Genomic DNA, 16013 nt, shown 5'->3' on the forward strand with positions numbered 1-16013 from the left:
TTTGATTATAAAATGTGGAAATTGGAAAAATGGAATTTGTGAAGCACTGACGCAGGATGAGCATTCATGCTGTCAAAGTAAGTAATTTATTTGAATATGTTGATCTATCTTTTTTTAATGAAAACAAATCCAGGACTCACATTCATTTGCAAATTGTGTATTATTTTAGTCAACAATGATTTATTGGTTTATAAATTGAATTGAAAATTGATTCCACATTGCAAATCCACCAAAGTTGAAAATGATTTTGGGGGGGGGGGGGTTCTTTCCATTAAAAGCTCCACATAAAACGATGTACTATTTGATTCATAAGGATTCTTTCTAAGCCCAACCAAATAAAGAGCTTAAGTCAAAAAGAAAGTAAAAAGAAAATGCCCAATAATGATTTGTGACACAAGCTTGCTGATAGAATGAAAGGTGATGAAAGAAAAACATTTCCCTCATTTTCAAATTTAATCCAATGTCTCTGAGGGAGGGGGCTAAAGAAAAATCGGATCCGGGCATTACATGATGTAATTGAATTTCATTCTGCTTTCTCTTGTCTGAGGGGGGCGGGCTGCTGACGCAGGTGGACTGAAGCCAGGGTGAGCTGGGGGACAATAAAAGGTGTATGAAGTGCCCATTTCATCTCGACGTCAAAGTGTTCACACATACAGCAACTTCAGGGAGGAGAGACTGTGTTGCCGGCATATACAAGGTAAGTTATTGTTTTGTAAAAGTTGCTTCATTCTTATTCTATATAGAGGCCAATCTAGAGTTTTCATAGTTGGATTTATTGTGATTTATATATATATATATATATATATATATATATATATATATATATATATATATATATATATATATATATATATATATATATATATATATATATATATATATAGATGTTCTTTTGATTATTGATTAGTTACTGAGGTCTTTACTTCATTCTTTAGATGAAGGGGTCCATTGGGATTTTGCTTGTGTCTCTCGTCTTTTGCACAATGTTCTATGAGACCATCGGGCTGGTGATTGCGGTAAGATGTTTTTCAATTAATGGCATTTATTTATAAATTAATTCATCAGTATTTTTATATTTACTGCAATCTCAGAAGTGAAAATGGGGGGAGCCAATTTGAGACTACATTAACAATTCACATGAATTGCTTGTAGGAATATATAAATATCTATGCAGTGCTTGACAAATTTACCGCACCCACCCAAATTTAGGTTCATGCCACAGCTGACATTAATGATAAATAATAATAATAATAATAATAATAATAATAATAATAATAATAATAATAATAATAATAATAATAATAATAAATAATTTGCTTGCTGCCAGTTTGAGGATGTCTTTTTATATAGTAGCTAATACACCAGTATAAAGAAATAACATTTACCGGTATAATGTTTTGATTTCTTATACTTGATTAATATCAGACATCTCGGAAAAGCCCACAATACATTTTGGTAATTAATTAAAAGGTGACTTCAATTTGAAATCAAATTCCTGTTTAAAAATGGTTCAACCTATCAAGTAATCAGCAATGATAATTGTTTTTTAATTAATAAAATCTTTTAACAGCTAACAAAAGTCTCTAGATCAACTTTTGTTACATACAGTATATGTCGAGAATTGTCAACGATGTTTTTCAGCAATAACTTTAAAGTAGTCTATCATGAAATCATGCTGAGTCTACCCAACAAGCTTAAAGCAGAAGTCGACCCCAAAATTTTCAAATATGTTTGATGCGTCAACACCAGTCTAACACGGCATTCTGATTATGGTAACTCATTCCATTTTGACTGAAGCAACCCCTTCGCTCACAGCTGTTTTATTGGATTTTGACTGATTTTTCAAGGCCCACAGAATATTGTGTTCTATTGCTATAAAAACATGAAACATACCAACAGAAAGATTAGAGTCTCCTCTTTCACATTCCTGGTGAAAACACTGTTATAAAAAAAAAAAAAAAAAAGAAAAAAAAAAGAAAAAAAAAAGGTTGTTGCAACATGGCCCTGCCTGACCTATCATACTCTGCTGCCACCTTCTGGCCGTTTTTGTAATCACTACCATTGCTTTAAGCCACCTCTTCATGTCAGAAACTGCATCAAAGCCCCCTGTATGCCCTTGCATAAAAAAAAACATTTAAAAAAACCCAACAACATATAAATATATAAATACGTTTTTGGGCGTGAAGGACAAAGTATTAAAAAACATATTTATACATTTTTGGGTTTGAATACATTTTTAACATTGCACTTGTGGAAAATAAATTTGGCTTAAAATCCACCTGTTTATATCCATCTCAGGGGGTGGCCATTTTCCCACTTGCCTTCATTTAAAAGTGACATCACAGTGCCCAAGCGCTCAGTTTGCAAATGTCACATGACCAAACTAAAAAACAAAACAAAAACAAAAAAACAGGTGAAGCGTGATTGGTCGTTACCTGATCCCTCACCAACTGTGATGTCATTTTCAGCAACAAGTGGCAAAATGGCCAACCTGAGATGGATAAAAACAGGTGAATTTTGCAGCTTAATTCATATTCCACAAATGCAAATATTAATCAGAATGCTGTGTTTACACTAGTGTGACTGCATCAAATATATTATTGTAAAAAAATATTTTGGCGTTGACTTTGCCCTTTTGCTTGTTTTCTGTACTGCACTGCAGGCAAAGGAGAAGAGGGGATGGACTCTCAATAGTGCTGGCTACCTTTTAGGTCCCCGTAAGTACAAACTTAATGTTCCACATATTATTACACTCTACTAAATTTTAGTTTTGTAGTTGCATGAAAGGTTTAAGGATTTTAGAAGAATCAAAATATCCTACAGTATATAAAAGTACTTATATTCGAAAGGAATACTGAACTATCGCTTTTGCCATACTCCCTCGGAAGACTACTAATCAGGAATTTTCATTGTGGCTGAGAGAAGAATGAATGTAATGGGAACGTTCAAAAAGTTAATATTTTTCACAAGATTTGTTTATAATCCACCTACCGGTACATTTATACGCACATACTTTACAATTCAATCAGGGTGTCTAAATTGATTTGATGTCTAAATTATGCTTGCAAGCGGTTCTTCATGTTATATTCCCTTGTGTATGAGAGGCGTGACTGTCTCAAAAAGAAATTTGCACTCCATTTTAAAATATTGTTTTTTTGAGTTCTCAGTAATATGATGTGTTTGAACTGTTGCACTGACATGGTCAGTGAATTTGTAATGAGTCTACGAACTATTTTTAGTCACTTTCCTCACATATTCTTAATTTTTTATATTTCATTTATTTATTTCTTTTATTTATTTATTTATTTATTTATTAAAAAATTTTACGTTGCCCATTGAAAGTGAGTGTGAATGGCCATTCCATGTTAGTAAATGGTTAAGGATAAACATAATGCCTGCTGTACCGATAACACATTTTTTAGACCGAGAATGAGTACATGTAACTACATTATTTGCAGTAGTTGATAATGCCATCACATCTTGCAATTGTAATTACAGTAATTGCAATCTTTTTCTATGCGTGGTATCTATTATATAAATGATGTACATCAATAATAGTCAATTGTTTTATATACTGTGTTTATGTCATTCATATTACATTATATTTACTTTGTTACTTTACTGAAGGGGGCTTTCACATTATTTTCTGTTGTAATTTTCAAGTTAATATTTAGTGTAGCGAGTGGAATGACTTTATTAGCTAATTGATTAGAAATAATTATAATAATAATATAATAACGTGGGTTTACAAACAACATTGCTAAATTCCCAGATTAGCTGAACTGGTTCTATGCCCGCTGTGAACAGGTGGGAGGAGCCTCCCCAGGGATTACGTCACTTATGTGGACTCTGTGACACTTCAAGTTGTGCAGTTTAATCTGTGCAGTTTGTAAAAGATGCTGAGCCAAATTGCATTGTACCAAGAGTATTTAAATCATGTTACAGTCAACTTAATTTTCTCACGTTTTTACAGCTTTTTTTTTTTTAACCTGTCTAATTTTTTTTTTTTTACCTTGTCGTTGTCTCAAGAGAACTGCTATTTTGCTTGTACCAATTTTTTTTTTTTTTTTTTTAAATTGCATGTTTGAACAACTGAAGACCTGTAGACTTAATTATGAAGTATTTCCAGAGACCTGTTACGTTTTAGTCAGAAGAACTCAAACACTGGTTTGGACTGGAATTATTATTATTATTATTTTTATTTAAACGATGCTAGTGAAGTATATCAAAATGAAGCGAATTGAATCGTTCGACTTTAAAATACAGTGCTTCCTCACTTTTCCCTGGTCATACATTTCTGGGTCTATACTAGTTTGGTTTGAGAACAACCATCAAAGCACATGAGCATACACGCCTTTACTAGAGTAGTACCGTCAGCTAAAAACTAAATAAATAAATAAATAAATAAATCATTTGGCCTACAGTCCCTACAGGATATTTAAACGCTCGTTCTAGAAGGAAAGTTGTTAGTACCATCAGGTACAAAGTATTCAGGCTCAGACCTCTCTCTTTAGGGGCAGTTTTTTTTTCTTCTTTTTTTAATCTTCAGGCAGTGTGTTCAGCTATATGTATGACTGCATATGTGTTGGTGTATGGTACTGTATGTGTTTACGTTTTAGGTGTGATTTACATTGTGCTTTTTTTTTTTCTTTTCTTCAAGACATTGGGCTGAGAGAGTGCCAGGCCACAGCATAGTTCATTTCATTGGAATGGGCATTGTACTTTTATACGAACGTGACAACAAAAGTGAAATGAGTGAATGAATTCAAACACATTCCAAAATTTTAATCGGTGTCTTTTGTGGGGGTGAACTAGATTAGCAGCATTTCTATTTAATCCATTGTGAAAAGAGGATTGACGGTCTGGGGTTTTGATGTGGTCAAGGAACAAAGTCAAGGTACAAAGCATTGAGTTACACAGCAAAGGATGTTTCTGGAGCGTGGTTCATGCTTATTTTCTGTATGTCCCCTATTCAAAACCTCAAAAAGCCTCTGCACACCTCTGGCTGTTAGTTATGTGGTCAATTTACGACAAATGGATAACAAACATTACGGTAATGTGTGGGTCCCCATTTGTTTTACCCACCTAATTAAAACAACCTCTCTCGGATTATCAATAAGGAATTGTAGCAGTGTGCCTATATCAGTCACAAGGGTTGTCACAGTCAAATAGAGACTGCTGATGTTTTTACGTTTGTAATATCTAACATAGTAACTAAGTGTCAATATCTACATGTCTATAATATTGAAACTGGATCATTTCTGTGATTAGATCAGACATGTACTTGGTACTATACCATTAACAAGGGAGACGTAAAGTGTGATTTAAGCCATCAGTATGGTTCTATGAAACTCTGGTTCTACTGTTCATTACACAGTCAAAATAGAGGGTGTTGCTGGTGTGTTTCTTGTCTTTATCTTGTTTACTGTTACTGTTCTCTTTCCTTACGCACCGTTACCCTCTTAAAATAATTGCCTGTCATTTTTTGTTTGCTTTTTTTTTTTTTTTTTTTGCCTAAATCATCTCCTCATGATGCAAATGGTTCTTTTTTTTTGTTTTTCCTGAAAAATCTGAAAGATGATTTAGGCGATTATTTTCATCCCAACACGCGAATATACTCCACGCTATACTCAGTGTGACCAATAGGTGTCACTAGGAATGTGGCAAACCTGCCGTCTTCTCCAGATGAGAAATCCACCACTACAAATGTTAATGCTCTTTCTGGCCAGTTCACCCTTAAATGTGAGCATGTTTGTGCATATGTGAAGCTCACGTAAAGGCTCCCCCTGCCTCATCCTGTGTTACAGGTCGGATTGATCACCTAATTCAGATAAAGGATTCACCCAGTGCCAGAGGCAGAGACGAGCTGATCACTCAATGTAAGATAGAAACATACAGCGTCTGCAGGACCTTAAGGAATTGCTCCATTGAAACATCCTGTCGCAGCTGTCATTGCTTTCTGATCTTATCCATACAAACATGATGTCCTGTATGTGTTTTGAACAAATATTTCTATATTCTGTTAATGCTGACTGAGTAATAAGCTCAGTTTGGCTGTTGCCAAAGTGGGAGTGGGAGGGAAAATTAGCATCGAACATTTCCTAGTGAATTGGTAATTGCTTCAGTCAAGGATTATCTCATTCTCTCCACGTTTCACGACGTGACCATTTTTTGTCCGGTTTGGACAAAAGTATAAAATGATATATGGTGCAACTTCTGTAGCATATTTGGTCGGCACTTCTTCAGTCCACAACCTACAGTGGTGGCATCATGCAGACTTCCAATTTTTTTATTAGCCTCAATGCTATTTTTTGCACGTTTTTTTTTTTTTTTTTTTTTTTCTTTCAAAACTGTTTTGGCTTGGGTTCTCTATAGCACTGTTGCTGTCTGTGAGTGACTTTGGTCACATTCACATTTTAAAGCTGAACTAAGATATTACAGACAGACACCAAAGGATGTTAAAACCGTGTTAATACAGTAATATGAAGAAGACCGGAGGTCCCTGCACCATGCATTGGCATGTGAAGAAATCACAAGAGCATCAGTGTAGAGGCTAGTTGAGACATTTGTGCCGTTTGTTCCCTTGCTATATCACAACTGAAACTAGCCGCTGCAATGTGGACGAAAATCTATCACCAAACTGAGAGCAGCACGTATATGTCCAGGAGGATGAGGATAGTGCTCAGAACAGGGTTGGTGACGACTATGACCAGTGAAAGTGTTGCTGTATTTATTTTCTTTAAAAAAAAAAAAAAAAAAAAACGTAGTTGACGTCATTTAACGTTTATGGCGGCATACATCGCGATTTTACTTATCGTTATTAAACGTTTTTGGCAGTCAAAGAGTTAAACAACCATGTATAGTAATGCGTTTTTTTTGTTGTTTTTTTGTTTGTTTGTTTTTTTAACGATCATGTATAGTCAGGTGTTTTTTAAACAACCATGGAGTTGTTTTAAAACATGACCCTATATAGTCAGGCATATATTAAACAAACAAAAAAACTGTCTAGTAAGACAATTTTTCAAAGCTAACCATGTATAATCAGGCATTTATTAAAAAAAAAAAAAAATAGCCATGTATAGCAAGACGTTTATTTAAAAAAAAAAATAGTATGTATATTAAGGCTTTTATTTTAAAAATGACTATGTATGGTAAGGCGTTTAATTTTTTTAAACAATGTACAGAAAATGACCATGTATAGTAAGGTGTTTTTTTTTCTTTTTTTAAACAATGAAGTATGTAAGTTGCTGTATGTGTGTAATACAATGATTACAATTTCCTTGGCAGTATGAGTGCAGCGTGTGACGGCAAACTGGAGTCTGCTCTTATTGTGAAAACCTGTTTTCCTTTTTTTCCCCCTCAAATTTGATACATAATTGTATTCCGTTAGCTAGACCTCTGCCATAGTGGCAAAAGATCTAGGTCAAGGGTCATCACGAGGTTCACGAGGGTCCCTGTCCTGCATGTTTAGATGTTTCCCTCCTCCAACATACCTGATTTAAATTATCAAAGTGTGCTGTGATTATCGGAGCAAACCACACAGTAGGTTCAAAATTCTTAAAATTCTTGATGTTTTATATTCATGCGTGATGTCTGTAACAAATAAAAATAGAACTAAACAAACAAAAAAATCCTTACGTTTGTACTAGACCTAATACATCACAATATATTTTTTAATGCTGCAATGTGAAGTGCTGATGACAAACAAACTACAAATCCTACAATTCAGCACAACAGCTACCTTACCTAACTGTCGACTGTTTACGATCATAAAATTGTATATGAGCAGTAAAAAAGTGATTTATTATTACTAGACTAAGTGCAATTTCTGGAGAAATTGTTTGGGAATGCTGAAAGCTGAACGCTAATAGTTGAATGCTAAGATTTGAATGCATAAATAAATTATGAAATTATGACCTCCTGGTTACTGGACAATGCACTTTACCAACCAAGCAGTATCCGATACCTGGTAATGATTATAAGTTAAATGTATGGAAGTGGGCATGGAAAATGATACTGAGAGAAAGGTCACTGTCTGTCCCAAATGAATGGGGAAAAGTTGATATTTAACGTTAAATTGTGCGAATATTCTAAGTAATGTGGAATCAGATGATATATACCCCGGGAGGCGTGAATTTTTTAATTAAGTTGGAATTTGAACAGTGTAAATCTGAAGTATCGTGTGGGAGTTGTTACATGGCAAAAAAAAGTGTGGAGGATAAAAATCACAATAACATATTGTGGGAATGCTGAAGCATTCCCACAATAAAATTGGAGGGATAAGGTGGGGCCAGATTTTCAGAAGCTCGTTAAGAGTATTCACTTCACAATTATTAGTTGTACTAATTGCTTACAATACAATATTGCTTTGTATTTTCAAGTTCTTTTGCGGCATGCTTGTATTTTTAATTTGCAAAATTTTGACATATTATTATTATTTACAGGAACATATTGTAAGTTTTCAATGATATATCTTCAAATTAAATTGCATCTTGGCTGCTTTCAATCAATCAATCAATCAATCAATCAATCAATCAATCAATCAATCAATCAATCAATCAATCAATCAATCAATCAATCAATCAATCAATCAATCAATCAATCAAAATGTTATTTAAGGAACACTTTTCAGGCAATAGGAAAGTGTTGTATTTAATAAAACAGGAGTCTAACCTCAAATAATAAAAACAACAATAATTACTGTATGCACAGTAATTGTCCAACTACTTTACCAATAAAAAGTAACCTGGACCTGATTCCTGGACGTTAAGTTTGGTCGGCATGAATCCGGAGTGATAGAATAGTGGATCATGTTGTTCATTTTCTGGCTGTAAAACTGCACTTAAATTGTTAAAGCGTATGTGGCTGCAAACATCTACAAACAACTCTACTCTTGTCCAGATGGTATAGATGGACACAAGATATTGGGAGATAAGGCTGGTCTTGCTGGCAAGAGAGATATGGACTGGGAGGAAAACTTCCAAGCAGGTTCGTGTTTTATGCATCATTTAGCAGGTATGACTTTGCAATTTCCATCCATGCATGGTACCACCAAATTCAAAACAGTGGGTGTTGTTCTGAAGAAAAAATGTTTTTGTTTGTAATGCTCCGACATGGTTTTCACCATCTGTACAATGAATTTGTCTCCTTGTTGACCCAATGATGTGAATGTGGTCATTTGTTGATCTATTTTCCCAGGTGGCCAAAAGAAAGCGGAGGAAGACATCGTGCACACTGTCATTGACTTCCTGACATACCTCAAATTTAAAGGTATTCATATTGTCTCTACCAAGGGAGTTGGATACATTTGTCTGCGAGGCCCGGAAAGTTTGTGGGCCACGCACGCCCATGACAGTCTTATAAGCGCGTCTCCAAATATCGGACAGTTGCACACCGCAACTCGAGGGTCCACACTGCTTTTTCCTTTTCAGTTTTTCAAAACTTTTCCTTCCATCTTTTTCTTCAAACGACCGCCTAGCCACCAACTGAAAGACACAAATGAGAGCAAACTTCATTATCACCGTTCATTTGGGCGCCAAACTACGAGAAACTGTGACTTCAACATTTGGATAATTTACCAGATTGTTTACAAACTTTTCCCCATTCATTTTCAATAGGACTGACATTCAACTTTTTCTAAGTCCCACTTTCCATGCCCACGTCCATATATACAACTTGAACATCATTATCAACTCTGTGATACTGCTCAGTTCTTTTTATTCATTTATCTTTCAACTTCAATTAAAACTTTGTAATTTTCACATAATTTATCTTTCAATTTATTTTATAAGCATTCAGCTTAGCATTCAGCTCTTGACATTCAGCTCTCAGCATTCCCACGCAATTTCTCCGGAAATTGCACTTAGTCTAGTTTAAAGAGACTTTTCATCCTTTCTCTTGAAAAAGAGTCCAAAAACAGAAATGGTGCCCCTGCAGGGGCTCCAGATTATCACAGACAATAAACTCAAATCACTCTTAGTTAATTCTGCTCAATTTCCAGATTGGTGCTGATTCAGTTAGGTATTTATTTATTTTTTTAATGATGATTAAAATATGGATTTAGATCATACTCTCAAATATAGCTTCACACGTTTAGATAACCAATAATAGTCTGTTTTCCATTCTTCTTATAATTTGCAGAAATGGGAGCCTTGCAAAGCCTGACTTCTTCTGTGACATCAGATGAAATGGCTAACCCATAGCCACGTCACCCTCTGCTAGCCACTCAACAATTTGTTTTGCTGAAAGATTTTTTTGTTAACTATTCAACAGGGATGTCCAAAGTTACGTCAAATGTAATATCAAAACAAATGGCATTAGCATCACATTACAATTTGTTTGTGCAAAGCTGATGATATTATTATGTCCTGGCAGACCCGAATGCTTTTTGGAACTTTTACCGCATTGCATTTGTTTAATTGATATAAAGATTTGCTAATTAGGCTAAGAAAGTAATGCAACAAAAAATTATAATTCTGAAACAATTTCGATATTTATGTTTACTCTTAATAATGACCCGAATTTCTGTATTAACTGGGCACAAAATTTGATCTAAACTTCATTTGAAGCTTTAATAAGAACAATATTAAACATGAACATGAAACATGAGAGTCAATTAGTCTGATGTGACATATATTTTATTTAACCTGGTTTTATGCTATAGTAACTCAGCTGGTTATGGATTCACTGGCACCAAGCATCTTTCCTGATTTTGTCTTGGTCAATGTGTTGTTGTGCACTGTCCCAGTTCAAATAAATGCATACCATACCACATCATGAATGCTTGTCATTGGTTGACATCACTGCAAAAACTGATGCTCTTCAAATTACATTGCTAGAGGTTTGAAGTTGGCAAAAGTCTGCCTGGATACACCATACAACAATTGGTTAACTATATGTATGCATAGATTAAACCAAAATTGAGTTGTTGTTTTAAAGAACACACAAAGTTACGGACAATAAAAAGGCACATCTCACAATCATCAAAACATCAGGCTCGCTGTTGTCATGTTTCAGTTTTGTTTGGTTTGGGTTTTTGTTTTATTTTGGTGAGAGTGTTGGTTGTCTGGTGTTCTTGTGTGTTTCCCCTGTCTCGTTATGTCTGAGTAGGTGCACCTGTGTGTCATCCCCCTTCCCAGTGTGTGTTGCTAATTGGTGCCCTCTGCCTGCTGTGTTTCCCAGCTGTGTATTGTTAGTGGCTCGTTAGTGTTGTATTTAGGGAGTGGTGTTTGTTTCACACGTCGTGGGAGCATTACCTTCCTTTGTCTTGTCCTGGTGTGGTGCTTTGTTGCTGTTTAGTCAGGTTTAACTAAGTCTGGTCAAGTTTAACTAAGTCTGGTCAAGTTTATCTCAATCTGGTCAAGTTTATCTCAATCTGGTCAAGTTTATCTAAGTCTGGTCAAGTTTATCCACGCCTCCCCTAGTCTCCACGTCTTCTCGAGTCTCCACGGCTCCTCAAGTCTCCACGTCTACTCCAGCCTTTGACGTCATGCTAAGTCAAGTCTTCCTCCCTCACGTCATGCCCTGTCAGTCCACGTTCCATCCATCCAGTCATTTATTTAGTGACACTCAATAGTTATTCTCTTTCTTGTCAGTCCTCTTCCTGCCTGGTTTCTCAGCCTTTGGGTCCCACCTCATCCACAACATAACAGTTGTAAAGTATGGTGAAAGTTGCATCATTCCTTTTCCAAATATCTTTACCAACATTTCTTTTTTTAAAAAGTGCTTTTTTTTTTTTTTTGGTGGAGCCAACCCATGTTTTTCTTGTGAAAAAGTGATAGTGGAGGTTTATCAGCATTTTTTTTAAAAAGCATTTTTTGGTGTTTTAAAAAAGCAATACCTAATTTTCCCAATGTATTTCAAAGAACATCAACTAAAACACATTTTCTCGATTTGTGGGCTGTCACATATATTTTTTTTCTATACTGTATTAAAAATAGCATTTTTTCATCCATCTGGTTGGGAAGTGGGTGGTCCTAGGTGGCGCTGCAGTAGCGCTGAAGAAAAAAATGTGGCCCCCTCCATCATTTCAGTTGCATATATCTGTACTAGTATAATCAGAAATTTCGCCTTACCTCAAAATTTGACAAAATTCCGAAAAGATTCTTCACACACATTTTCAGGGAAACCCGAAGTTCACAAAACATTTTTACTTGTGTAATTTCCTACGTTATAGGGTGAGCAGGTGCTGCATAGATGTCACTATTGATATGCAAACAAGTTAAATGTAATTTTTAAAAATATAATATGGTAGCAATACAAAAATATAATACAAAATGGACAAGTGATGTGACTCGCAATTTTGAAATTGTGTGTTTGAATCTCAGATTGGCACACTTTTGAGCATGGAATCTTAACAAACACCCAACAGCGCTGTGCAGCAGAGATTGTCACGCCGCCACCGGCGTGACGGCCCATGCTTTTGTTTTTGTTATCCATGTTTCCTGTTTTACTTTGAAAACCCTAACTCTCCTCTCACCCCAGGTCACTTACCCTTCCTGCAGCTCACTGATTACCGGTCCACGCCCATGATCACCACCACCTGTTCCCAATCAACCCGGACATAAAAGCCACCTGATTCCTCCCCTCTGTGCCGAAGTGTCACACACAGTCAGTGCATGGAAGCGTCCCACAGTCCTCGAGTCCTTGTTCCCGGTACCTTATTGTATTGTCTTGCCTTGCCTTGTTTTTGTGCCTTGTCTTGTTTTTGTGCCTTGTCCTCCCCAGCGGAGCGCCCTGAGTTACCCCTTTTTGCCTTGAGCCTTTTTCCTCCCTAGCGGAGCGCCTTTTGTTGTCCCCTATACCTTTTGCCTGTTTTTTCCTCCCCAGTGGAGCGTTTTTTGTTCTCCACCTTTTTGATTCCCCCTTTCTCCTCTCAGTGTGAGAGGAGACTGCTGCTGCCCGGCAATAAAACCTGTTGCCTCTGTGGCCTACCTTATCCTGCGTCTGGGTCCTACCTCTTCACGTCGTGACAGTACACTTCGGCCAGCATGGACCCAGCGGGAGTGTCCAACTTGGAGACCTGGCAGAGGCTTGAAGACATCGCCCGAGTCATTGCAGAGATAAAAGAGTTGATGGCTTTGGACCGTGGCGACTGGGGTGAAGGGTCGGACTGGCCTCAGAACCCCGAACCTCGTCTGCTGCAGCTTCTCGCTCCTGAACCTTGTCTGCTGCAGCCTCTCGCCCCTGAACCTCGCCTGCTGCAGCCTCTCGCCCCTGAACCTCGCCTGCTGCAGCCTCTCGCCCCTGAACCTCGCCTGCTGCAGCCTTTCGCACCTGAACCTCGCCTGCTGCAGCCTTTCGCCCCTGAACCTCGCCTGCTGCAGCCTTTCGCCCCTGAACCTCGCCTGCTGCAGCCTCTCGCCCCTGAACCTCGCCTGCTGCAGCCTCTCGCCCTTGAACCTCGCCTGCTGCAGCCTCTCGCCCTTGAACCTCGCCTGCTGAAGCCTCTCGCCCCTGAACCTCGCCTGCTACAGCCTCTCGCTCCGGAACCTTGTCTACTGCCGCCGCAGCCCCTGGCCGCTTCGCCTGTGCCGCTGCCGCCGCAGCCCCTGGCCGCTTCGCCTGTGCCGCTGCCGCCGCAGCCCCTGGCCGCTTCGCCTGTGCCGCTGCCGCCGCCGCCCCTGGCCGCTTCGCCTGGGCCGCTGCCGCCGCAGCCCCTGGCCGCTTCGCCTGGGCCGCTGCCGCCGCAGTCCCTGGCCGCTTCGCCTGGCCCGCTGCCGCCGCAGTCCCTGGCCGCTTCGCCTGGGCCGCTGCCGCCGCAGTCCCTGGCCGCTTCGCCTGGGCCGCTGCCGCCGCAGTCCCTGGCCGCTTCGCCTGTGCCGCTGCCGCCGCAGCCCCTGGCCGCTTCGCCTGTGCCGCTGCCGCCGCAGCCCCTGGCCGCTTCGCCTGTGCCGCTGCCGCCGCAGCCCCTGGCCGCTTCGCCTGTGCCGCTGCCGCCGCAGCCCCTGGCCGCTTCGCCTGTGCCGCTGCCGCCGCACCCCCTGGCCGCTTCGCCTGTGCCGCTGCCGCCGCACCCCCTGGCCGCTTCGCCTGTGCCGCTGCCGCCGCAGCCCCTGGCCGCTTCGCCTGTGCCGCTGCCGCCGCAGCCCCTGGCCGCTTCGCCTGTGCCGCTGCCGCCGCAGCCCCTGGCCGCTTCGCCTGTGCCGCTGCCGCCGCAGCCCCTGGCCGCTTCGCCTGTGCCGCTGCCGCCGCAGCCCCTGGCCGCTTCGCCTGTGCCGCTGCCGCCGCAGCCCCTGGCCGCTTCGCCTGTGCCGCTGCCGCCGCAGCCCCTGGCCGCTTCGCCTGTGCCGCTGCCGCCGCAGCCCCTGGCCGCTTCGCCTGGGCCGCTGCCGCCGCAGTCCCTGGCCGCTTCGCCTGGGCCGCTGCCGCCGCAACCCCTGGCCGCTTCGCCTGGGCCGCTACTTCCTGTTCCTCGTCAGGCGGCGCATGGATTGCGGTCGCCACCTCTCGTTCCTCGTCAGGCGACGCATGGATTGCGGCCGCCACCTCCTGTTCCTCGTCCGGCGGCGCATGGATTGCGGCCGCCACCGCCTGCACCAGTTCCGGCGGCGCCCGGCCAGCGGCCGCCATTGCCTGCACCAGTTCCGGCGGCGCCCGGCCAGCGGCCGCCATTGCCTGCACCAGTTCCGGCGGCGCCCGGCCAGCGGCCGCCATCGCCTGCTCCAGTTCCGGCGGCGCTCGGCCAGCGGCCGCCATCGCCTGCACCAATTCCGGCGGCGCCCGGCCAGCGGCCGCTATCGCCTGCACCAATTCCGGCGGCGCCCGGCCAGCGGCCGCCATCGCCTGCACCAATTCCGGCGGCGCCCGGCCAGCGGCCGCCATCGCCTGCACCAGTTCCGGCGGCGCCCGGCCAGCGGCCGCCTCCTGCTCCTCATCTGGCAGCGAACACCCCGCCGCCACCTCTGCTCCTTGTCGGGCGTCGAGGACGCCCTCCTGACTGGCCCCGCTGGGACTCTCTTGTCGGGCGTCGAGGACGCCCTCCTGAACTGCTTTTTGTCTGGGACGGATGGGTGGGCCGTGTTCCCACCTCCGTGCCCCCTTCCGCCCGCCCTTGTTTTTTGGACTTTTTGATATTGAAGGGCCGTCAGGAGCCGGCCCTTGAGGGGGGGGTACTGTCACGCCGCCACCGGCGTGACGGCCCATGCTTTTGTTTTTGTTATCCATGTTTCCTGTTTTACTTTGAAAACCCTAACTCTCCTCTCACCCCAGGTCACTTACCCTTCCTGCAGCTCACTGATTACCGGTCCACGCCCATGATCACCACCACCTGTTCCCAATCAACCCGGACATAAAAGCCACCTGATTCCTCCCCTCTGTGCCGAAGTGTCACACACAGTCAGTGCATGGAAGCGTCCCACAGTCCTCGAGTCCTTGTTCCCGGTACCTTATTGTATTGTCTTGCCTTGCCTTGCCTTGTTTTTGTGCCTTGTCTTGTTTTTGTGCCTTGTCCTCCCCAGCGGAGCGCCCTGAGTTACCCCTTTTTGCCTTGAGCCTTTTTCCTCCCTAGCGGAGCGCCTTTTGTTGTCCCCTATACCTTTTGCCTGTTTTTTCCTCCCCAGTGGAGCGTTTTTTGTTCTCCACCTTTTTGATTCCCCCTTTCTCCTCTCAGTGTGAGAGGAGACTGCTGCTGCCCGGCAATAAAACCTGTTGCCTCTGTGGCCTACCTTATCCTGCGTCTGGGTCCTACCTCTTCACGTCGTGACAGAGATAGATGAAACATTGAAGGATAAAGACCTTGGTTTGAGAAACGACTACTCTAAATGGGGTATTTATATTTATTTATTTATTTTAATCCTTCTGTATTCAGGATACGCCCCATGTCCTCAGGGTAATAAAATTATTCTGAACTAATAAGCAACTTAATTTATTTATGTTTAATATTTGTAATTGTATTACAGTACACTAGGCCTATCTCTCGGAAGGATAGTCGACCTACACTCCTCATGGTAGGTGGCGGTAGCACATCTTGATTTAGGTTGCAACCCGACTCAACTGAAGAAGAAGAAAAGAAG

General features: G+C 41.5%; 1 protein-coding gene across 2 annotated transcripts; it reads left to right on the forward strand.

The window, feature by feature from the left end:
* Positions 1-551: 551 nt before the first annotated feature.
* On the forward strand, positions 552-10773 carry gal (galanin/GMAP prepropeptide). 2 transcript variants are annotated; one of them, XM_077518038.1, is made up of 7 exons: positions 552-697; positions 936-1016; positions 2663-2717; positions 5808-5879; positions 8902-8988; positions 9199-9270; positions 10141-10773. In XM_077518038.1, exons 1-7 carry the CDS (start codon positions 611-613, stop codon positions 10200-10202), a joined length of 516 nt encoding a protein of 171 aa, XP_077374164.1. In that variant the 5' UTR covers positions 552-610; the 3' UTR covers positions 10203-10773. The 2 variants fall into 2 exon arrangements, with proteins under 2 accessions (XP_077374164.1, XP_077374165.1); XM_077518039.1 differs by lacking the exon at positions 5808-5879.
* The last annotated feature ends 5240 nt before the right edge of the window (positions 10774-16013 follow it).

This window comes from Festucalex cinctus, chromosome 3, assembly GCF_051991245.1.
Source record: "Festucalex cinctus isolate MCC-2025b chromosome 3, RoL_Fcin_1.0, whole genome shotgun sequence".
In the NCBI taxonomy this organism is placed as follows: domain Eukaryota; kingdom Metazoa; phylum Chordata; class Actinopteri; order Syngnathiformes; family Syngnathidae; genus Festucalex; species Festucalex cinctus.